This window comes from Atractosteus spatula, chromosome 8, assembly GCF_055471065.1.
Source record: "Atractosteus spatula isolate fAtrSpa1 chromosome 8, fAtrSpa1.hap1, whole genome shotgun sequence".
NCBI classification, from domain to species: Eukaryota; Metazoa; Chordata; class Actinopteri; order Semionotiformes; family Lepisosteidae; genus Atractosteus; species Atractosteus spatula.
In genome coordinates, this window is record NC_142713.1 from 57,687,085 (window position 1) to 57,710,980 (window position 23,896).

General features: G+C 40.0%; 2 protein-coding genes across 5 annotated transcripts in view; one reads left to right on the forward strand and one right to left on the reverse strand.

The window, feature by feature from the left end:
• Positions 1 to 19,437, forward strand: part of plekhg7 (pleckstrin homology domain containing, family G (with RhoGef domain) member 7) — a 35,029-nt gene extending 15,592 nt beyond the window's left edge. Inside the window, exons 4-17 of one of the 3 annotated variants that reach the window (XM_088923063.1) lie at positions 934 to 1,052; positions 2,047 to 2,087; positions 3,090 to 3,185; positions 4,836 to 4,988; positions 6,156 to 6,251; positions 6,934 to 7,032; positions 7,976 to 8,089; positions 8,555 to 8,729; positions 13,030 to 13,145; positions 14,185 to 14,272; positions 14,368 to 14,447; positions 14,987 to 15,140; positions 17,889 to 17,986; positions 19,142 to 19,437. In XM_088923063.1, the coding sequence (XP_088779189.1) occupies positions 934 to 1,052; positions 2,047 to 2,087; positions 3,090 to 3,185; positions 4,836 to 4,988; positions 6,156 to 6,251; positions 6,934 to 7,032; positions 7,976 to 8,089; positions 8,555 to 8,729; positions 13,030 to 13,145; positions 14,185 to 14,272; positions 14,368 to 14,447; positions 14,987 to 15,140; positions 17,889 to 17,986; positions 19,142 to 19,252 (1,540 nt within the window). In that variant the 3' untranslated portion in view covers positions 19,253 to 19,437. The remainder of the gene's footprint in view (positions 1 to 933; positions 1,053 to 2,046; positions 2,088 to 3,089; positions 3,186 to 4,835; positions 4,989 to 6,155; positions 6,252 to 6,933; positions 7,033 to 7,975; positions 8,090 to 8,554; positions 8,730 to 13,029; positions 13,146 to 14,184; positions 14,273 to 14,367; positions 14,448 to 14,986; positions 15,141 to 17,888; positions 17,987 to 19,141) is intronic. The other 2 variants (XM_088923061.1, XM_088923062.1) reach the window with 2 other exon arrangements.
• A 334-nt stretch (positions 19,438 to 19,771) lies between these two features.
• The window catches only part of eea1 (early endosome antigen 1), a 44,302-nt gene continuing 40,177 nt past the window's right edge, over positions 19,772 to 23,896 (reverse strand). For both annotated transcript variants that reach the window (XM_088923059.1, XM_088923058.1), the window contains one exon: positions 19,772 to 23,756. In XM_088923059.1, coding sequence (XP_088779185.1) covers positions 23,634 to 23,756 — 123 coding nt within the window. In that variant the 3' untranslated portion in view covers positions 19,772 to 23,633. The remainder of the gene's footprint in view (positions 23,757 to 23,896) is intronic.

A 23,896-nucleotide genomic window follows, 5' to 3' on the forward strand; every position in this document is an offset into this window, starting at 1 on the left:
CAAGACTGAAGTCATGCTTATTGGCACCCCCCATCAACTTTGTAAAGCCAATGCTGTAACCCTAGTTGTGGATGGTACTGTACTTGAGCTTCAATCTAAATTGAAAAACCTTGGGGTGATATTCGATTCAGGCTTGACATTCGACCCACATGTGCAGCATATTGTCAAAACATCTTTCTTTCACCTGAGAAATATTGCTAGATATGCCCTATGTTATTACTAACTGTGGCTGAAAAGCTGATCAAAACATTTGTCTTCTCCTCACTTGACTGCTGTAACGCTCTAGTTGCTGGTGTTTCTAAATCCACATTGAACAAACTCCAGTATGTCCAAAATTTGGCAGCCAGCCTGACCGGGTCTAGTGCAAATGATCACATTACTCCTATCCTGGAGTCCTTGCACTAGCTTCCTGTCAAGTTTCGTGTCGACTTCAAAATTCTCCTGCTCACCTATAAGGCTCTGCATGGCTTGGCACCTACGTACCTGTCTGAGCTATTATCGCCCTACTCCCCACCTCGCAACCTCCGCTCTTCTAATTCTGGTCTCCTAACTGTCCCCCAAGCCCGTCTACACTCTACGGGTGACAGGACCTTCTCCTGTTATGCCCCCAAGCTCTGGAACTCTCTCCCCAAGGATATCAGAGTCAACTTCTCTAAACTACTTCAAATCCAGACTCAAACCCTTCTTCTTTAGATGAGCCTTTATTTAACTGGTTCTGTTCTTTACCCCTCTGCTCCTACTGTATTCTGTACCACCATCTACTGTCTCCTCTAACTGTGTATTCTCCTCCTGCTTATCTTGTGTATTTTTTTTGTTGTTGTCTTTCTGTAAAGCGCATTGAGAAGCCACCTTAAAGGCACTATATAAAATAAAGTTTATTATTATTATTATTATTCCCCCTCCATGATGCAGTTTTCATCTGTTGTTTCCCAGACTGCAGGAGCGCCGGCGAAGCTCAGTTGTGGTCAGTTTACCTGGGCTGGATATGTCTCCAGGGGACCTCTTTGTGTCCGATGGGGCTGCAGACTACCTGAGCCACTCCTCATTGCTGGGTGAGACTCTTAAACCTGCTGGGACTTTCTGCAGTCAGGCTCTAGCAAACCAAACTAATGAACCAATTAACCAGACCAATTAACTAATTAACCAATAATTAGCAGCTACCCGAGGTTTGGAGTTGCGTGGCTTTAAATTAGTTTTGTTTTGTGGATTTCCTAGCTTTATGCTGCATTTGATTTTTAGCCTTTGTTTTCGAACACTCTTCATTTGAGATTCATCTGTATATATACTGTATGTGTACATTGTAGTTCTGTGTGGTCTCAATGTCATCTAATAATATCTAATAATATAATCATTTTTATTAATTTTGAATTAACAAAAATTATTATAGTGAGAATCCCATTTAGGGTTTGAGATAATAAACGTTGTGCTATCATGTTCACTCAAGGAAATCACTGTAGTTCAGAGAGTACACATACACTAGCTACATGCACGACTGACTAACTTGTAGCGCTAAACGCCATTAGTCATGTTGTACACTTTGTTTGCGAATATGCATGGAGTAAGAGATGACACAAGAGCCCTTCCTGATAACTTTATTTTTTTCATTTCTGCCACTAATAAAATAGAATATAAGGGAGACAAAATGCTCAGCAACAAGGACAGAAAATCCTCATCATGTTCCCTCATTTAGAACAAAGCTTGCCTTTCATTCCTCCTTCTGCTTGATGTGAACAGCTTCTTTGTTTCATTTAATCTGGGAGTGCAGAGGCAAATTTAAAATGTGTCAATGCAAATCAGCAGCATGGAAAGTGTGAACTGAACCATACACAACAGCAACATTTGTGTCTTTGTGTGTCTGCTTTGTTTTTTGGTGTCTGCTGTTGTACCATTTTTGAAAGTGCAATATGTGATTTCTGTATCTTACGCATCTAGGTCATTATCAAATTAAATGTTTTAAAGAAGAACAGTTAGTTTGTCTTTTACAGACAAATATTCTGTTTCATATACTGATAAAAGGAACCAGAATTGAATGTTTTGTTCTCGTAGATACCAAGAAATCAAAATGGCCTTTCTCGAAACGTGGGGCGGTAAGTGGTTTTCTTTTCTGTTTTTTGCGGAAAGGAATTAGCATGGGCATGATTTCTTGAAGCACAGTGATGCTGAGAATGTCACACAAGGTTCTGTAGTCAGTTACAGACGGGTGCTGGACTATGCGACAGCCTTAATCAACAATAAGCCTGTCTCTGAAAGCTTGTTAGATTGGATAGCATGAACTGTAGGTATAGCACAGAATAGTTGCATTGAAATTATTCTTTAAAAATTTTAATAATGATCCTGCAAGTGTAAATAATGAAATTGCAACTGATGTGTATCATGATTTGGTTGCTGCATGAAATACAAAGGATAACAAAGCAATAGAAGTCTAATCGACCTATATCTATCAGGTTATCATAACACTAAAGCAGAGGATTTTGTTTATAATAACTGGGACAAGTAGAGGTTATCTCTGTACTCAACAGTGGAAAGAAAAAAACTCAGAGTTTCAGCTGTTGAACCTTCTTCAGGCATGAGGGAGAGAACAGGAGACACAAGAAAGAGCAGGAGGGAAAGTGTATACACTAATGGAGGTCTGGGGGTTGAATTCCAGGAGTCCTGTGAAGAGCAAACGTCTGTATGTGAATGGGGAGGTTAGCAGTTAGGTTAGAGTTTTTTTCTCTGGAAAATGGAAAGACATTAGCCAGTCCTTCTGCGATGGTGGAAGGTCTGACCCTAGTTTATGGAGCTTCTGAAATAAGAGTCCTGGAATCCCTGAAAAAGACGCACGTCTCCTTTTTCTTTCGTTCTCTTTCCCCACCCCTTGACTTCCTGTTCCTCGAGCCATTCTCTCACTCTGCCACACCTGAAGAGGCGCCCCAGCCAAATCGTCATGTTTTTTTTTCCTTTTACTTTTCAGTGTATAGTTAAATCTCCCTTGCTCATTAAATATTACACTTTTAAACCATGCCTAATGCCCAATGTGCCTGCTGACCAATGCACTGCAAATCTGCTGTTTTCATATGTTGCTTATTTCTCGTTGTTTGTGTTGTCAGACAAAAGACAAGATGAAGCTGGTACCTGACATGGAGAAATATCTTTCAAAACTACAGATTCAAGACTGGAGCGATTCTGAGTTTCAGAAGTACAAGGTGATTTTCATTAAGGGGGGGGGGGCTTGTGGCTGAATTTGCTATGTTATTGTCAGACCAGTACCCAAGAGATCCTGTCGCAACAGTTAAGAATTTAAGAAATGTTACAAATGAGAGGAGGTTATTTGGCGCATCTAACCCTTTTGGGAGGTTGTATTTAATTGATTCAAGGATCTCAATCCATCCATTTGTTGAAAGAAACCAAGAAGCCAACACCATGGCTGGGAATCTTGTTACTGTCACTGTCAGGCTCCTGCTCTGTCCTGTTCCTAGTTTCCCTGTGCATTACGTGTTCTTCCGGTGTGTCTCATTGTCTGGGGCTGTATATTTCCGGGTCTCCCTTTCCTCCTGGCTCGCCATTGGGATCGCATGCCGAGAGGCTCGCCTCACCACATTGCCCCACGTCCGCTGCCTGAAGGCCTGAAGGCTCTCGTCTCTTTTCCCGACTCCGCCCAGTACCTCAAGCCCGGAGCGAACCCCCACGCTTGTTCCGTTCCTGCCGCTACGCGTAGGGTCTTCCTGTCTCCCCGGTCTCTCTCCACGGCCAGCCTCCAGCCTCCGTGACAGTTACATACTCCCACGACTCTGTTCTGCTTTTAAATGCACTTAAACACAGTTTACACTTGTGCCCCCTGGTTTGTGTTTCATGGTACGTTTCGAAGAAATCCTCTGGGTTGACTTTGTCCCTTCATAATATTCTCTGTTCAAGATTTTAAAAAATCAGCTGATGGTTAAAAAGTTTAGTTCCTTTAGCCCGTCAGTGTGCCTTAATCCCCAGAATGTTTCTAGTTGCTCTTCTCTGAACTGATAACAGAGCAGCAATACCTTTTTTACAACATGGTGACCAAACCTGTACGCAATATTCTAAATTAAGTCTTGTTAGAGCATGATACAATTTTACCCTAAGGTCCCTTGATTTAAATTATGTGGTTTTAAGTGTCCTAACATTTTGTTTACCTTTTTTATTTTCCCCCACATCGTCTAGAAGATGTCAACATAAACACCCTAGTCTCTTTCATAAGTAGCCTCTTCTAGCTCAACATTTCCCATTTTCTTATAGTCTGTTTTTTCTACCTGCGTGCAATACCCTACATTTATTAAATGTCACTTGCCAGGTGTACAATGTTTGCTAAGCCTCCTAATTTGGTGTCACCTACAAACCTGATTGCTCTACTAACTATGCCAGAATCTACTGTTCTTTATTTTTTAATTCATGTAAATTAGGAAGAGCAGTGTTCCTAGTACACATCCTTGTGGTACTCCGCTAATTTCATCACCCCTTATCTGTACTTTGTTTCCTATTTATGAACCACTTCTCAATCCCATTGCACACACATCCCTGACTGCCTTCTACCTGTAATTTGATAATTACTCTTTTATGGGACCTTAATCAGGAGACTTTTTAAAATTTAAAACCATATCATATGCTCTGTGTGTCCATTTCTGTTCAACTCTAAGAAGCACTTTAGGCAAAACATACAGTAGCTTTTTTAAATCCATGATGACAATTACCTAGGTTGTTAATTCCATATAGATGATCCTGTAGTTCGTATAATTGTTAGCACCTTACATTTAATACACACTCTTTCAATCAAACTAAATAGCAAAAATGATTGATCCTACAAGTGAAGCCTGTGTTTTGCTGCCCAGGACTGGACACTGGCAGAGTTTTTGAGTTTGTTACTTCAATGTGACCTGAAGGCCTCAGCTTCCCACCCAGACTACAGGAAGGAGGAAGCTGTGTGGGAGCTCTTCACTAGTGAATGTGTTTATTTTCTGGACCAGCTGATGGTTCTGAAAGAGGTAAGACTGTATGATCAATATGTTCTTTTGGCTGTAATGATATGCTTTGGAATTTCCAATTGATTGTCCATCTTATTCAACATACTTGCATTTTACTTGCATCTTGTGAGTCTGTTTAATATTCTTGCCTCTTGTGTCACAATGTAACTGAACACGGGCTGCACATGACCTTAAGCATTTTGTCTTAATGCTTTTCGCAAAGCTACAGTGTTAATCAGATGAAGAATGTTTTTCATGGTGGATTATCAGGTGTTTCTCTAAATACCTTCCCTGCCAAGTCATGTGGAATTCTGTAGTGAAGTTCACTGGGTTCCCAGGGTTAATTTTGCTTTGTAAAACGTTATCAGTAAATCACAGTGTAGTATTATACTGTGGTTCTTGTAATTTAAATTATTTTTGTATCTGCTATATGTGACCTACATCAGTATTTTTAGAGGTTCTTACTGTCAGCTTTCTTCATTGTTGTCTCACTATTTCTTATCAGCAGCAGAAAAGTTTCGTGGAGTGTGAAGAGAGTTTGAAAAAGGTTAAAGTGAAAAGACATGGTACACAGCAACAGTCACACATTTTACCAGGGTTGCGCTTCATACTCATTTATCATAATAATTGCTTAGATTCTACAATTGCCTGTTCCTTTTGAGTTCTCAGCTTCTCTTTGGATCTAATTACTAGACCTGAGTCTTATTGTGGTTTCAAGCAAATGCACCTTCATGTACCTTCAGGTGATTGTCCTCACAACAGCTCCAGGTTGATCAGTGGCTGTTTTAGTCCCTGTCATAGAGGAATTAATGAACCACACTGTTTAAAAGACATAGCGGATCGGTTCTCGTTGGTTAGGAAAGACAAAACAAATCTCACTGCTGCTCCATCACGTATACTGTACAGAGTACCCCAGTGAATAGTGTTTCATTTTGTCTTGTTAAATAGCCTATCCACAATTACACAGGGAGAAAAATAGTCTCATTTAAATGTCCTTTATCTTACTGGCATGAAGGGGAAAGGCAATAATATTGTGTCGTTAAGATGTACTACTACTGTGTTAGTTTTTGGCTGTACATTGAATATGTTTGTGTCACATACTGTACACAATGTGTGGAGTTTCATGTCTTTTGAGAGAGGATTTAAAGCTTTGTTGCTGGACAGTAAAAGTCTATTTTTCTCTTACAGGTCTTTCTGAGCACCCTCACAGGATTACAAAACAGTGACTATCTTTTTGATGTTGATCCCTGGCGACTCTTTGCCAATCTCAATGAGTTATGCCTGGTAAGAAGCAGAACGTTAGCATCTCATGGGCACTCTTTCTAGAAAAGAAGAAAAGTGTTTTTGTCGGTGCTGTTGAAGTGACTTGAATGTTGCCGAATCCGCAGCTCTTATTGTCAGTGTTGTGATATAACGCAATATAGTGCGGTCATTTAACGATGCTGGGACCTACATGTGTGTTTTTAGAAGAAAGTTTACAAATGACAGAAGGCCATTTGGCCAAGGCACGATCTGGCAGTCTAGAAGTCTGGAAGTGTAGCCTGGAAGCAGAGCTGTGCTGTGCCACAGTGTAGCCTTAATATTATTTAAAGGAGATTTAGCATGGCTTGCTGTGATGGAGAAATGTCTCAGAATCCTACGACTCCCTCTCATGGGTTAAAATCTTGCTATGCTGTTTCATTCACAACATGTGTTTTTTTCTTAACAATCGTGCCAACAGGCAGCAAATCTGACAAGACTGCATCATCACTTTTTTAGATCAGGTTTACTATAACATATTAACATACATCAGGACTTGTTTTGAATTCTGTTCAAAGAAATATAGATTTCAAATTTTAATCATAGAGAAATATACATCTAAAGGGCATGTGCTGAAACAGAAGAATGTCCTTTTGGCATTTAGATATTTGATTAGGTGCATTTTGCTTATCAAGTGTGACTAAAACACACTATTTTTCCTGTGCAGGTGAGTTTTGGTTTCCTGACCAACCTTTTGCGAGCTATAAAAGAATCCTGGGAATCAGGAGACAAGAAGTCCAGTTCTTTGAATAATTTACTGACCAAGGCAAGTGTTTCTACGTCTGCGTTAATGCCTTGCCATTAGTTCTTATCTTTTAAAACACCACGTACTGTCCTCTCAAATCTCAGTGCAATACAGAGAATAATAGGGGAATATTTATTCGAAGAAATGAGCAAATGTAGATAACACTGAAATTGCATTCCATCAGGCAAACATAAACTTGGTCTACTGTATGTGAAGTTTCATAAAATAATCTCTCATCTCCAGTTTAGCTCAAATGTTACTAGTTTTTTTCTCAACTCTTTCCCTGAGTTTGAAGGTGTACAGAGTGCAGCTGCCCAGCTCATATTTCTGTACAATTTGAATGGCAAAGAAAAAAGAGAAGCCCAGTAGTAAAGGATTCACACTCAGGCAAAACAAAGGGCAAAGTCTTAAGGTTTACAGAAGGAGCAATGTTAATTCTACTTTTTTTAAAAAAATATTATGCTTCAGGGCTAGGTTTCAGATATACAGCAATTAAAGTCACTGGATTTTTCTTTAGGGTATAATTTGTTTAGTATTAGACTCTAAGCAGGTGGGCTTTATTTGCCTTGAAGACAACTGGAACAAACTGACTGAGATGTAAAGCTGTGAAATATGATGTCTGCTGATGTACAGGACTGTTCCCTTCAGGTTACAGTAGGATTTGAGCGGGTGGTAAACTGTGTGAGAGCTTTCTCTTCAAAGACTGTTAATGAATGTGGCACAGTGCTGAGAAAGCTGGTATAAGGCAAGTGCATTTGTAAATAACACCTGGTAGACTTTTTAGAGTGCTGCTTTTCACATGTGACATAGTGTCAGAAAGTGTTGTATGTTTAGAGGTACTGCCATGGTGTTTCTAATGAAATATTCTCTTGCTCTCCAGCTGCATCAGTTGCCCCCTGTAGTCAGTTATCTCAGTGGTAGCCTGCATGTTAAAAGGCTGTGTTGCGCTCTGCTTGTATTGTAGGTTTTCAAAGAGAGCATTTGTTACTGTCAACAGAAATACTGCCTCAACTACTCCTCAGCAGTATTTTACCTCGACAGCCTGAAGCAAAGGGAAGACTTTGGGACGTATCTGAAAGTAAGAATCTGAAAAGTACATTTTCAGAACACGTTTTGAGTGATGGTGGCACTGAAAAGACAGATTTTGTTGTGTTCATATTCGTTCCTGCTATCTTTTGAAAGATGATCCCTAGATGACAAAGACATTTACCTGACACCTTATTTAATTTTACTTATAACCTCATGAGCTCTAATTATCCTTAGATATTAATCCTAATTAATGGTTAATTAGGAGCTTGGGTTTTTTCACTGCAATGAAATGAAAGAAGAAAGCACATTGTGCCCCTTTACATGAACACCTTCCTCTGGGTCAGAAATGCCCAGACCCATCGTTTGACGGCCTGTATTCAGCAAGTGGCAGGTTTCAACATGCAGTCAGCAGAAGGGACGTACTGCGTTCCTGGTTACATCTGGGCTCCTTGTCCTGTCTGGTATCACTGCGGAGGACCTGCTGTTCTGACTCTGTTTCTTGTCTCTTCCTCAGTGGTGTGAGCGCAACGAGCAGTGCAAGCGCTTACACCTGGCCGACCTCTTGGTGGCGCCGATGCAGAGATTCACCCGCTACCCTTTGCTGCTGAAGAACATAGCCAAGCAAAGCAGCAATGACAGGGAGAGAGGCACTATCCAGTCTGTTGTGGAGCAGGTGGAGAGATCCATACGTGAGCATTCTTTCACGCTTTGTTTTCCCAACAAGTAAAAGCCAGTTGTCTAGTGCGGTCATGCATTCATAATGCGTTTATTTATTATAACCACTCCCTTCTGAAAATTTCAGCCAGGCATGTGAGACTGCTGCTATTCATGTGAATTCTGCTTTTCAATACTTAGTCATCAAATCGTTCCTCGTTTAAGAGGATCTGTGACAAGCAAGAGAAAAAAAATAAATTAAGGGAACTGGGTGTTTTTTAAAGTTTTGGATTTCTGTCTGCTTGTCTAGATGACACATATTTATGTGTTCTTTAATATTTCTGAATTTTCTGACACGCCTGAAGAAAAGTTTAGTATGGATTATGCAAATTTACTTCATTTGTAAAAAAAAAACAATTTTTATTTTAATGTTTTTATATTGAGGCAAAAGCAAAGTTATTTCATAGTTTAATGCATGTACTGCAGTTGTTTGCTCAGACAGACTTTAAAAAAAAAGACTTTAATTTAAAGAAATAAAAATCAGTAGGTTATATTAAACATTTAACTTGTATATTAATGCCATTTCTTATGGTGTGATACATATTTTGTTTCCAAGAGACTGTATAATTATTTTCCTCATTGCCGGTGTACTTTTCACCTCCAGTGACTGCAAGGAAAATGAGTTGTGCAGACCTTGGCACAAATGCCATGCATTAGATTTTTGCTGTAAGATTTTGCTGTACTTTTGCTGTAAGATCTCAGTCGTCTCCTGGTCCTTAAGAGTTATCATAAATTACTGTTGGAATTCATGTTTATACAAGAATTCAACAGCTAGCTCAAATGAGCAAAGAGTCTGGGGTTTGTTGTGTTCTGCTTCAGTGATCAAAAACAGTTTCAGTATGCCTTCCATAGCATATTGACCAATTAACATGCCTTTGCACACAACTGCATTGTGCAGCTGAAATGTTTACTTTTCTTATTGTGAATATTTTTTATCATGGGTCAAACGCAGGGAATGGGATTTATTTCAAGTTGTTTGTGGAAAGCATGAACAGCTATACTTGCAGAACAAGCTCCACTAAACTAAGTGGAGTGAATTAAACTCCCTTTTAAGTTAATGTTTTGAAATCTTGGGGACTAGTTGTGGAACTTATTCTTGCTTTAAAACTCCAGAAAGTGTTCACGCCTTAGGTACCCTCGGTGATAATGCTTGAGAGAGTTCTTTTGATGGTAATTACATGCCTATGTAAAAGAGGGGTGTGTTACAGCTTAAAATGTAATAAGCTTCACACTGGCCACCCAAAGCCAAGGGTATATGGGGCCAGTTTTGTTAATACTGGAAGGCAGAGGTGTGAGACAGAGTTCCTGTTTCAAAAGGCTGCAAAAATAAAAGAAACTTGAAACGCAGTCTTCAGATATCCATCATACACTGTTTGCTGAAGATGAAAACAAAAGAAAAAACAAATGGACAAAGGTTCAACACAATAGAGCAAAGATCCATAATAACCAGCAAAGACTCAAAGCGAATATTGAAAAGCTCACGACAGAGATTGTTCCTATCCAAAAAACATGGATAGAAATGATTGATAGACAAACAAAGCTTTTGACTGTGAACAAGCTATACCACCCAAAGGCTGATGTAGCTCGACTGCACTGTATACAAAGAGATGCGAGGTGACCGCAGACTAATTGTCACAAAGCGTTTTTCAGGACCCTATGCAGACAATAGAATCCAGAAGGGGAGGGAAGACCAGGAACGGGGCTGGTAGACGAACAGGGGAGTATGTCGATGGTGCGCTGGTGCTCAGGGGGGTGTGGCCAGGGCGAACAAGTCCAGAGGAGTCCAGGGGGTAATCCAGGGAGAAGTCCAAATGTCCAGAGCAGAGTAATCCAAATGAGACAAAGACAAGGTTTAAAAACCGGAATGAAATCCGGTGCAGGGACGGGGAATAAAAAGGGGTTCACGAGGCCAGGCGCTCTGAGCCCCGGACTCACCTGGGTCAGGACGCCGATAGGAGGCCTACGTCCTCAAGCCGCGGACGTAGGGCGGCTTGGTGGTAGGAGGGCCTCCGGGTGTCCGTCTTCCAATGCAGAGCCAGGAGTAGCGAGAGCGCCCGCCTTAAGTAAGGAGGGGCAGGATTGGAGGCAAGTGCACATGATCAACTAAAATGTGAAAGAGCTGGTGCGCCCTCAAGAGAAGGGATTACAATCGTGACACTAATAGAGTTAGGATCTGTGCATAGCATGCTCATTGTCAGCCTTTATGACTACATCCAGCATGGTCAAGATAAGTTCACAGTCATAGTGTGTGCACATGAAGCTGATCTAGCCAAGTGAGTTCTTAGTATAAAAATAAAAGTAAAATGCCTCTGATTTGAGCATGTATCCTCCAAGCAATGCAATACATATAGGATTCAAAATGAAAAACTGAAACTGCTGATGAACAAGAACATGATGGACTCTTCATTGATTAAGAAGCACCAACGGACAGCAAATATATCACCCTGCAACTCATAACTGGCAGTCCACTGAAGCTCAGTAGGTATGAGCCTGCCCAGTACCTGGATGGGAGACCTTCTGGGAAAGCTAAGGTTGTTGCTGGAAGAGGTGTTAGTGGGACTAGTAGGGAGAGCTCACCCTATGGTCTATAGGGGTCCTAATGCCCCTGTCTACTCTCCTCCCCACTGATAGCTGATGTATGGTGAGCATATTGGTGCACTCTGGCTGCCATTGTATCATCCAGGTGGGGCCACACACTAGTGGCAGTGGAGGGGAGTCCCCATTAGCTGTAAAGAACTTTGAGTGGAGTGTCCAGAGAAGTACTGTTTAAGTGTATTGAATTATTATTAAGAAGTAAACTTGTCATGTCTATGTAGCTTCAGCTTCAAAGGAGAGATTAAAAGTTTAAGATGTTCTTTTGATGGTCAGGAATAAACCATCAAAAGAGCATCTTAAAGCAAGAATGTGACAGTAAGAATAGAATGACCTGTAAAGCAAAGAAAATATTAGGCACACAGTGGGGGGTTGCACTGTGCTGGCACCTACAAAGGGTATGAATAGACATAAAGCAGATGTTTTATAACCGTTTACACTGGTCAATTTCTTAAGCACTGGGTTATCACAAATGTGAGAGATGGTATGAACTCATCCCAAGTCATAAACATAACTAAAAGCACCACCCGGTGGGACATGCCAGTTCAAACTGATCATACCATTTCTGCAAAGTGCTCAGACGTAGCTGTCCGCAGCGGAAAGGAAAAACAGTTGCCTCTAGCTATTCTAGATGATGATCCTCTAATGCTGAAGGAAGCAGAAAAGATAAAGGCAAATGCAGAGCTCTAGAAACTGAAATCAGGAGAATATGGAGTACCAAGACAAGAGTAGGATCTGTGGAGACAGGAAAGATCCTGACCTCTATGAAAGGATTTCAATGAAAACATAGAGCTGCTGGCTGGTAGAACCACCTCTATAGAAGTACAGAAGATCAAACTGATGAGACCTGCACACAGCCAAATAGAAGTACTCAATTAAAGGCTGAGTGAGTTCTGGGCAGCTTAAAGCCTTGGTTTGTAAGCTGCGATTTAAACAGCAATAGTCATAATAATAACATGCTTTTATTGAGCACTTTTCATTCCAAAGGATTCAAAACTGCTTAACTCATAGGAGGGGACCCCCCTCTGAATTGCAGCACACACCTGGGTGACACAAGGCAGCCATTCTGCACCTGCAGCCCCACAACGCAGTACAGTACGTCCAGTGGAGAAGTGAAAAATCGCTTCACCAACAAAAGTAAGGGGGAACTTCAGTGCGAAGTTCATTTCAACCTGATATCATACCTTAAAAACCACAGCTCTTACAACCCGATTCCTGTGGTTTTTAGCCATAAGGCATGCCCAGCATAAGCAATTGCAAAAAAGAAAAAAAAATCAGCACCTTCACCTTTATTTTATTTAGTTTCTTTTGGCACCTAGTTTGGCTGCTGCTTATGGTTTCAGGAGTGAAAACCTGGCTTTGCTATTTAAGACGTGGGGCTTGTCCAAAGTCCACTTTTCAAAGGTGTAGGGTCACTCAGCTCTATCCTCAGGCGCAGTTGCACTGTCTAAACTGAGCCTTTAGTTCAGTTACCTGTATTATCAGCTGCTTTCTTATCGCAAGAGGTATGGACTAGGCATGGGTTTACTGATATGACTTCTGATATACAGTATCTTGGGCTCAGATAACCAAAATGTCCTGGGAGTACTCTGAGGTGATGAGTAATATGTTCACAATCCCTGTTTCTGCTGTTGGTTTTTTTCTCCCCACTGTTTCACCTCTTGCTTCCTGCTGGCTGTGCAGAAGACCTGGAGGGAAAGGTGAAGTGGTTGGATAGCTACCAGAAGCTCCAGCAGCTGAAAGACTCCATCATCTGGCCTCCGGTCTGGGAGCGAGATAAGAGAGCCTTCATCCCTGAGGTACACAGTTCTGACGTCAGTCTGATGCGGCGTTAAATAAGATTTAACAAGAGAAGCTACAGACCCCATTAATGTCAAGAATGTTTACTGCTATGTTTTGCTTTAACCTATTAGTTTTGAGGGGTGTCAAGGAAGTCAGGGTCCCCATAATGATAAACCGAAGGGTAGTTGCATTGGCAGTGGTGCCTGGAATGGTGTTGGAGTAATGGGGTCCATAGAGACTTATATTTATCCCCTCAGCAGCTGGTAATTTGTGGGAATTGGTCTTTCTATTGCTCCTGTAATCTGATTACGAATTATAAATGAAAGAATAAATGAATTAAGCGTAAAACCTGCCAATCTATGAATTGACATACGTAAAATTGGAATTACTTAAAATTGGGCTTGCCTACATTTTTCGTCCCCAAGCTGTAAAAAGAAGTGTTAAACACAAAACATGCTGGGCAAAAAAAGTCTACTGCAAAGCCATACAATCTTGTGTGTACAACATTCAGTCTGAGAAATACGTTTTTTACAAAGGAAGAAAAAATATTCTTTCTGCCGTCACTCAGGAATTTCTGCTGTGCACAGAGAGCCTGTCCATACCTTTCAGTTTCCTTTTGGAAGTGACGCTGCAGCAAGCCATTAGTTTGGAGAGTACTTAATTGTCTTATATGTAAAGTTATGTAATGAGAAATTATTGTCTTTTGAATCCCCTTGCACATAATACATACACGTATAACTCCTAAGAATATTAAAATTAGTAAATATAATTGTATTATCTGCATGGAGTTTGTATATTCTCCCTGTGTTTGTGTGGGTTTCCTGCCACAGTCTGAAAACACACTGGCAGGTTAATTGTCTAGCAGGGAAACTGGCCCTGGTGTGAGTGTGTGTGTGTACAGTTTGTATATGTGCCCCGTGATGAACTGGTGTCCTGTCCAGGGTGTAACCTGCTTTGCACAGAATATGTAACCCTGGAAGTGGAAGAGGCAGTTAGAAAATGGGTGGATAGATAACATCATTGTTTGTTCTAATAGTTCCCTTTCTTTGTTCCCAGAATCTAAAGTATCTTCTAAAGCCCGTAACTCCTGAAAACCTTGTGGCCAACCGAAATCTTTTACATGAGGGAAAGTTAGTTCTCACAGGTGGGTACTATAATAGTGGAATCTTACTTGACAAATACAACAAATTGTGAGGATTTCTGTGCCCTTATCAAAACATATCTTACTTGCATTACCAGAAAACGCAAAGCTGCAAGATGTCTACCTGTTCCTGTTTGATGAATTCCTCTTGATAACCAAGATTAAAAGGAGTAAAAAGGTAAGAACTGGTAAAATTGATATCAACTGTTGATAACGGTGCCTGTCTAAAAAGATCCCATCCTATTGCAGTAGTATTTAATGTTTTTGGGTTTTAGTACTGTACTAATATTTTTGCATGTAGCCAAACCACTATTCCAAATACTCCAAACAATAATTTGACCAGGAGCGTTGTGTATTTTCTTTCTCTTCTTGAGAGGAGCTTGTGGTATAGAAATGTAATATTTTCAGTGCTCTATTTTTTCGTAAAGTATTGATAGAATTGTTTGCATATATAATAATAATAATCACTGTAGTTACTATTTGAAATTTGCAATTCACCCTTACCTAATTATTTCACATTTAAGAAAAGCAGCCAAACCTCAGGTAAAAATAAATATACTTTGAAAGATTTTATAAGTTGCTGAAGACCTAGAAGAAATGGGTGAAGAATTCTTGTATATTTTTTTCATAAAACAAACATTTGGGTTAATGGTTGGAACGACCAGAATTGAGTTGCACTCCTGTTGTTCCCTCAATTTGAATCTTTTCCTCTTTCAGAAATCTGTGGGGACAGATATAAATACTTTGTGTCCATCAGCAAACCAGGAATTTCAGAGCATTTTTAAAGAAGGCGGCACATTTACTGTTCTGGATCAGCCTATGTCACTTGACCGGCTGCTGATAAAAAATGTTGATCAACTGAATGCCACAGGTGAGGTTAAAAGAACTTTAACACAGTAACATTGCTCCACAGGCAGTTTTAATATGTATTCATAGTTACAGAGGCCTTCTGTTTCAATAATTCACTTGAGTTTGTTGCTAGGACAAGCTGTTTGAATTCAGAGCTACCCTTCTTTCCTGTATATGTCTGACATGTACTGTACAGTATATGTGATAAGAGTTAGTCTTCAGCTTACAGACTACAGTGCCTGCCCCAGTGTAGTGCAAGAATGTAGTGCAGTGCATATCCTGAATCTCAAACACAAGAGTTAAAAATGGTTTAAACATTTAGAAAAGGATTGAGGCAGAGATTACAGGTGGTGAACTGGGAACTGATGGATATAGGGTTAACATTACAGGGACAAAGTGAATTCATCCATAGAACAATGAAGGCAAAGTCTAGAGACTTATGGCCTAAACATTCAAAGGAAGAGAACTATTCACAGAGTGCAAACAAGGGGCCTAGGATTCAAAGACAGAAAAACTTCAGACACAGCTGAAAACAGATATTAGAACTGTCAAGAGGGAGAAAGAAAAGAATACAGGATTAGATGCAAAAAATAACGCAAAGCAATTTTCAGGACTACAACAATAAAAGAGCTGTAACGTGACAGTAAACAGTTTAAGAGATAATGTTGGATTAATCTCAGAAGATAAAGATTTTATTATGCTTCTTTAAGGTGATAAAACTAGAGTAAACATGCTAAATTAATATTTTACACATACTGTACTTTTACAATAGATGATGGCAATAGCATACCCAATGTTTTAGAACAAGCTATGTACAGTAAGTATTGAGTCATTTTAATACAACTAACAATGAGGTTTACAGGGCCTGGGGTAAACATCAACAGATTACTTGGGCCTGTTGGCATTTTTGCAGTCACACTTAAGCAAATCAGGGATGTTATTCTTAGACTCCTAGTAGTGCATATTTCAATTTCAGCTCTCACTTAGAAATGGAGCTTTACACACAGATTGGAGAATTTGCAGATGTAATTGCAGATGCTTGCGAACAGTTAATAGTGTATCATCTTAAGGAGCAATTTCTGCATGAGCACATGCAAGCAGTGGTGTGCTGCAGGAATCTTTTTTGATAAACCCATTACTGTTCCTGTTCTATGTCTGCATAGAAGGTGACCTTCCTTCACTGATAATGTGGACCACTGGGATATTATCGGATTGAATAAGCATGGATTTTTGCTCCCAATTGTAGCCCCCAAAAAGATGCAGCAATGACAATTGGAAATTGTTCGAATAAGGCTGAGGAAAGTTCGGCAGGAGGTGTGAAGGAGAATTCAGGAGGCCAAGGCTCTTCCAGACACTCACAACGCTTTGTAAAAAGAAGCAGATATTTCCTTGGGTTTATATTCTTCCCACAGCTCTTTAAGGAAATACACTTCACCAACCTGGGTAATGCAGGAAGCCATTGTGCACCAAAATCCCACTGTACATTAGGTTGGAGGGAGGACTGAGAAATTGCTTCAGCTGAATTAAGGATATACTTTAAAGACGTTACAATATGCAAGCCCAAAGTGAATGCACACCACAGTAACTTCCCCACTATGTTAACTAGAAAATAATTTATTAGTAGTACCCTCCATCACTGTCTCGCTTCTTGCCCTGCTGGGTTTGTTTTGGAAATTCTGATTCTGAGGGAAGAGCACCACCTACCTGTCCACCAACCCCATTTACAGCTGCAGCCTGGTTTTCTTTGATGGCCTTCAATCTCTATGCTGCCCTGGCCCAGCTTTGCTAAGCTTCTAAGATCAGATGAGGTCTTAAGACTACCAGGGGTAGTGCTTCTGTAAGAAGGAACCACTCCAATATCAGAATTCTGCTTTGAGTCGGGGGCCTGGTCATAAACTTTAAATTCTGCACCAAAGTGTTGTTAAAAATAACCTAATTTTCATGTAGAACAGCAGGAGCGGTCAGAAAAGAATAAATATGCCACAAAAAGTAACTGCTTAGATTTTAATGAATGATTTTTGGCAGAATGCATACCCAAATATTTGTACATTAATGTGGATTTTTTGGCTGGTAAGATAAAAAAATATTTTGGATTCTGTAATATTGGAATCACAGTATGATGCAGTATTTCTGGCAGGTTAGTTAACTGTTATAAGTGCTTAACAGATCTTAGAAAAGGCTATAGTGTAAGTGATGCACAGTTAATCAAGTGTATTCAACATAATCAAGTTTGAAATAAGTTACTTTGGAAGAACCTTCAGTTACTGAATATATTGAATATATTTTTTCCTTGTTTTAATGGATGAGTATCAGTGATGGCTAGACTTGGGATAGAATGATAAAGGGAATTGTTAATGAAGAAATACAACCTGTGAAAACTATTGACTACAGTGCGTCAGCGAATGTCAGAGTTCAAGGAAGGTTAGCGGTTACCCAAGTTCATGGACGTGCAGTGGAATAATACTTTGCAGCCAGTGGTAATGTGATAAAGTGACAAAAAGACAAAGATGTTATGTATTTCGGACATCCATTCCCTGCCTCCCGATATATATTTAGTTATGTCACCTTGTGCAATGAGTGAGCTGAGCCTGCTGCCACAAGGCTGCTGCTTGAGAAGATCTTAAACGCTGATGTTTAAAATTAACATGCTGGGTGAGGCGGTCAGAATGTGCGTTCCTGTGTGCCACTATTTGTTTTTCGGCTACATTCTGAACAGTATGTTTATTTGTGCTAGCGGGTTTCTTCATTTTAAACTCTTTTTTTACTTCAGCATCTGGACTGCGCAACCCCTTCATTATAATGCATCAGAACAGATACCAGCAATGCACTGGAGCCTTCATTCTGCAAGCTCAATCCGAGGCCAGCAAGGTGAAGTACAAAAGAAGCATTTTTTTTTTGCCGTCCTGGAAATCCCAAAAGCACCCCATCAGTTTTAGTATTCCAAAAGTAACAGATTCAGATTACAGGCAGAACTGAACCTAGTTCTAGCGTGAACTACCGAAACAGTTCTGGGAAATAGACACTTCATGTGTAGACCTCTGGAACCGATCCTGCTACTTTAAGTATATATATACACACACACACACACATTTATACCTTTTCACTCCTAAAAGCATCTGCATAAATGTCTCCTAATGCATGAGTTTCTTCCCACAGTCCAAAAACTGATAGGTTAATTGGCTTCTGGGAAAACCGGCCCTGGTGTGTCTGTCTGCGCTGTGAGGGACTGGTGTCCTGGCCAGTGTCTATCCAGTCTTGTGCCTGTTGCTTGCTGGGATAGGCTCCAGCTCCCCCGCGACCCTGTTCTGGAAGGAGAAGTTAGAAAATGGATGGAGGGAAGTTTGCAATACAGAAACTCTTCACTCCCAAGAAGGCTCATCATTTTATATGATAAGCTATCCATCTACATAGTGAGGCTGGTAAAAACATCATTTGAAACTAGAAATAAACATAAGCCCCCGTTTTTCTTTTTGATTTTAAATTTTAAGAAAGCACAGCACACTCTGAGGGAGGAATTATTTCATCTTCCACAAATGCGAAAATGAAGACTTCCAATTGACATTTCTAACCCAGTGGCTTAAAAAATAGCCCTCTCTAATGTAGACGGGCTGGGTTTCTCACACCTCTGCCATGGCTGACGTGACACAGGACACCACGCTGCCACACAGTTCTGTTGGGGCACCTACTGTGCATCACTTCAGTTTCACCTCCGCTCATTTCAGAGCAAGACTGCATTTGAATCTCAAGTCCTCTCAGGCAAGAGCAGAAGTGGCTTTCTCACAAGCGTGCATGTTACACCTCCTTCTACAGAAACTTGTTTATGGACCAATACAGGAATATTTTCAGTCCAAACCCGATGTAATGAGTAGGGCACTAATTCAGGATCAGTCACGTAGTTTCTACTTGACCATCTCTACATTTATTTTAGTGGCTTATTGAATTCACCATGAACCCCTTTTTTTTAATGTTTCACATTCATTTTCTCTCAGGATATTCAACCAAGTACCCAACCTTGTTTTTCAGAAAACATGGATTTCTAAAATAGAAGAGGCAGTAGCAGCAGTGGCAAGGTCGGTGGCTAAGGAAGCTCACGTTCGGAGCTCCAGCTTCTGGCTCGAATCTTCGCAGATTTAGAAGGACCAACGAGCAGCCAGGAGCGCAGCACAGTCAAAGGACAAATGAGTGATTTAGTTTTGTAAATCACCAATAGAAATATTTTCATATTTTATTCTTTTTTCCATGAACAATGTCCTCACATTTTATAAAAAATACCCTTTATATGCACTACCAAACCTGTTTACAATAAAATTAGTGTTTGCGATGCTGCCTCTAATTTGTCTCTAATAAATAAACTAATAATCAATAAACCGCTAATACATGCTGCTAGTGTGGTTGAATTATAGCAGCTGCTACGACAGGATGCCAATAAAGGAACTGTAAACTGGAACTGGATAAATGGTTAAAATGTGTGACAGTGCATACAGTTCAATAACAGCCGTGTTGCAGATGTGATCATTTCATCGGCACAACCAAGTGTTTCAAGCACAAATAAGCTCAAATATAGTAAGAGAACACTTCTATTTAGATGATACAAAGCACAAAGAAAAATTCTGAAATAACACAAAATGAAGCTCAAGAACAACAGAAGAAAAAAAAAAGAGAAACACCTAATTTTATTTACCATTAGCAATTAGAAAATGAAGGTTACATCTGGACATAACACTGCTTCCTGACAATAACTGAATTCACTGATCCATTTGTGTATAAAGTGGCAGTCTAACATCTAACTGAGCACGTCTGCGAACTCAGCTGAACAAAAGATAAAAACATGAAAAAAACTGCGACTTAAGGCACAACTACATTAACACAAAGCAGATCGTTGGACTTTGAAATGGCCAATGAATGCCAATTCAGAAATTGACAATTCATGCATGAAGATCTACATCAAGGTGTAACCATCAACAATTAAGTGTGTAGTGTCATAATTTAAATAAACATTACATTGTAAGACAACAATGACAGTCGTTTCCTACATCTGTAATCGCTAAATTCTTTTTTTAAAATCAGGTGTTATTTTACAGGATTTTTATTTTACAGAAATTAGTCATCTTTTTTCCTTCTCATAAGAATATTAACATCATTTGCAGTGATAACCAAGACTTAAAAGCAACAGACTGAAAGAGTTTAAGTAAAGAACTGAACGGTCTTGCACTGTGTCCACAATAAAATATACAGGTAACTTCCAAGGGACAGAATTCCATTAACTATACCACTTTAAAAAAACAAGGAGGTGGTGGCACTTTTGTGGCTGTGCAATACCCGGCCGAACAGACCGCAGGAAAGTGTGAACAAATATCATATAGTATGGAACTCCATTCCAGAATAAAACAATTCAAAACTATATAGAAATTATTTAATGTTTTTTAACCTCTTTCTGACAAGGCCCTCCAGAGCCAATTTCCAGCTGGAATTTTGTCCTCTCACACTTTTTGAGATATCTCTGAAAGTAAACACAGCAGAGGCCTGGTTAAACTGAAGCTAAAGAAGCTGGTCACAGACCGATAAGTCAGTGGGCTTCTATATTCATTCAGGAGAAATGATATTCCACAAAACAAAACGAGGTAGACTAAGAAAAAGCCACCAAGATATTGATCCAGAGGTTGCTTCACTGCCATCTTTGTTAACAAGCCTAACTTAAAAATGTGAATTTACTGGTTCAGGATAGGTTAGAATGAGACTTTGCAAACAGTGAGTTGCTCATTGCACAGCACTTCCGAGAGCTCTTACTGGACACTGAAGAAGTGGGATTTAATAATACAGCTGGACAGAGGCCTCTGTCAGAACTGATGCAGGCAAACAACTGTTGTAACACGCTGTTGGCCACTTGGAGCCCACGACTGCTGCAGAACAAGTCTCGCATTTCCCTTCACTCTGCTCGGTGTTGATCATCGTGTTGATGACTGGGGTCCCACTCGCCGAGGGCCCTGGTCAGGTTGTCAAAGCCACAGCAGCTGTGGAATCAGAAGGCAGGTGCAGCCGAGCCCCAAGAGACCCATTTCGTTAGCACTGACGCCACAGTCTGTGATGAAAAGGACAAGCGCCCTGCGGTGTCCATTATGGTCGACACCGTGTTCCTGCTGCATATCAGCCTATGACATTTCCACAGCATGTTGAACGAAGAGAACTAAGATTATTGCTTCATATCGCAGGTTTAGAAGTACCGTCAGTTTGAAAGCAACTGCTATAAACTGCTGTAGATGCATCGAGGCAACTAAAAATACATGACTTAAAACCAGTTACACCCAGTCTGCATATACCATAACAGATTTTGATACAAGCACCAAATTTTGTATTTAAAAAACGCAAGAAAGAAAAGACATTCCACTTTGTATAAATAACAGCAGCATTGCAAAATAGGTTAATACTGTACATTAATGTGGATCACAATTCTGCATGTGCTTAAGGTCTTGGAAACGCATGTGAACAAAATGCAAGGTCTGTAAATGACATTTCTTAATCTCTTTCATAGGAACTGCAGCAAAACCTTAAAAGAATAAAATATAGCTATTGTATGGCAGAATAAAACAGAGAGGGTTTGTGTCTCACCTACCGTGCTCTCTAACACATTTAAGGGAACAAGATAAAGACTTTCAAATCAAGTGAATCTTTACATTGCAATCTTTGGTTATTAAACGAAATTCCATAGCTGGCACCTCTGAAATTCTTAGCCTGGAGACCTTTTCTTACTTTATATCTCATACATGCCTTTATTTAAAATAAAAAGACAAAATTACCACACTCTAGAATCACCAAATCAATTCCATGAATTAACATATCAGTCTGCCTTCAATCTAAAGTGAAAGCCTATGTAAGTGTATATACATAGTTACATTATATATATATATTTGTGCATGTATATGCGTACAGTCAAACCCGTATTAAGAGAAAACAGTCAGAAATTGGTTGTTTAACACAGGTGGTCTCTTAATACAGGGCCCACAATTTCACCTTACTCTGTTCATCTAGTTTGCTTTCCCTTACCACTGGAGATTGAGTACATTATAAATGCACCATAAAAGACTGAACAATGTAACCCCAAAACAGCTAAGGCAAAGTAAGTTAAAAAGCTTATTTTTCCATTAGTACTGCAGGATCGGGGGTCCCCAACCCTGGGCTTGGAGAACACCATCTGACGATTTTCATTCCAGCTCAGCTCTCCTAATTGAGGACTTAACTGATGCACTTTCTTGTTCACATTTCTGTTTAACTTGTTTTCTTTGGTCAGTCCTGAGTGTCAAAGATACCCTACCTCAAGGGTACTATTCCCAACAACTTCAGAACAAAGAACTTCACACAGCATTTCCTCAACTTGCTGACCCTTATTTATGACTAAACAGCTCTTACCAGTGAATCAGTTCTCTTGTTGGAAATATCACTGTATCAAACACTCCCAACATGACTGTTTTGTTTTTCCTTCCACAGTGGTCCAACTGAGTACATTTTAGGCAACAGAGCTAACTGACGACACTTCTGAAACTCAGAAATTGGTAAGGGTTGATACCAATTCCTTACCACACTGGGCCTTTAGAGATCTGAAAGCAAAGTTACAAATCTGCCTCTGATAGAAAACTTGTGATTAAGAACTCAGCGGAAGCAAAATACAGAAGAGACAGTGTTCTTCCAGGTCAGGGTTGGGAATCACTGCTATAGATTTCAGTATTTTTCAGCTGTAATTGCACTAAATCCTTCAGGGATCAGTAGAAGTTATAAAGGAGATGACAAACGTAAGGTAAAAAAAGTCTCATTTAAATAATAAAAAGCATGTGTTTTACATTTGCTGGCATTTTCAACTTGTGTACAAACAACTATCCTTCTGGCACTTCTTGTATGGAATAAAAAAAATACCAGTTGAACTGAGACTGTTGATCACTCAATACAATTAAACTGAACCAAGAATATTGTTGGGAGTTTAAAGTGGCCACTTGGCACAGGTAGACACTGGATATAGGATGTCACATGGGCAGGTGTAATTGTAAAATGCATACAGATGAAAAGGCATTCTGTCTCATCCAATACATCTGTGCAAGATGTTCCTCAGCTCCACTTTGGATTGATTTAATCTAAAATAGACCATGTCACTGTCATAGCCAATGATGCCGAGCCAGAAATTATTTACACAGAATGTTTTCCTCTTCTAGAACCCTATTTCGATATGGCTGCATCAGTAATAAAGGCACTATATAGATCAAATCCATCCCTTTGCTTTATGCTATATTTTGCTGACAGTCTTCACTATACACAATATCTCAGGGATTGCAGTGCCAAAAAGCCAGCCTGGTCTTGGCACCACCAGGAACACAACGAAAAAACATTAATCCCCGCGATCCTATGCCAAACGCTCTATAAAACACAGCAATTGCTCTTAAAATGGAATATTAAGTAGTTTACAAAGTACATACAAGTGCATGTGTAAAATGAGACAGATGTGGTGGACAATCTGGGCTCGTCAACGTCCTCATCCCTGCAGCTCATCAAAGCAAGTGTCACAGACTCGGACCGGCTTCTTGGACGACGGAGTTAAGGCATTCCTGGCTGAACATTCAGCGCAGAAGATATTCCCGCAGTGTCGACAGTGATGCTGGAGGAAAACACAAGCGATAAACCGTGAAATCGTGAGCATGCCGCAGATGCCCTCGATCATTCAGCGTAGACTGTTGTCGGCATTATTTTTAACAGTGAGTGCACTGACCTTATATTTTTAGGCTTGCAAATTGTGAC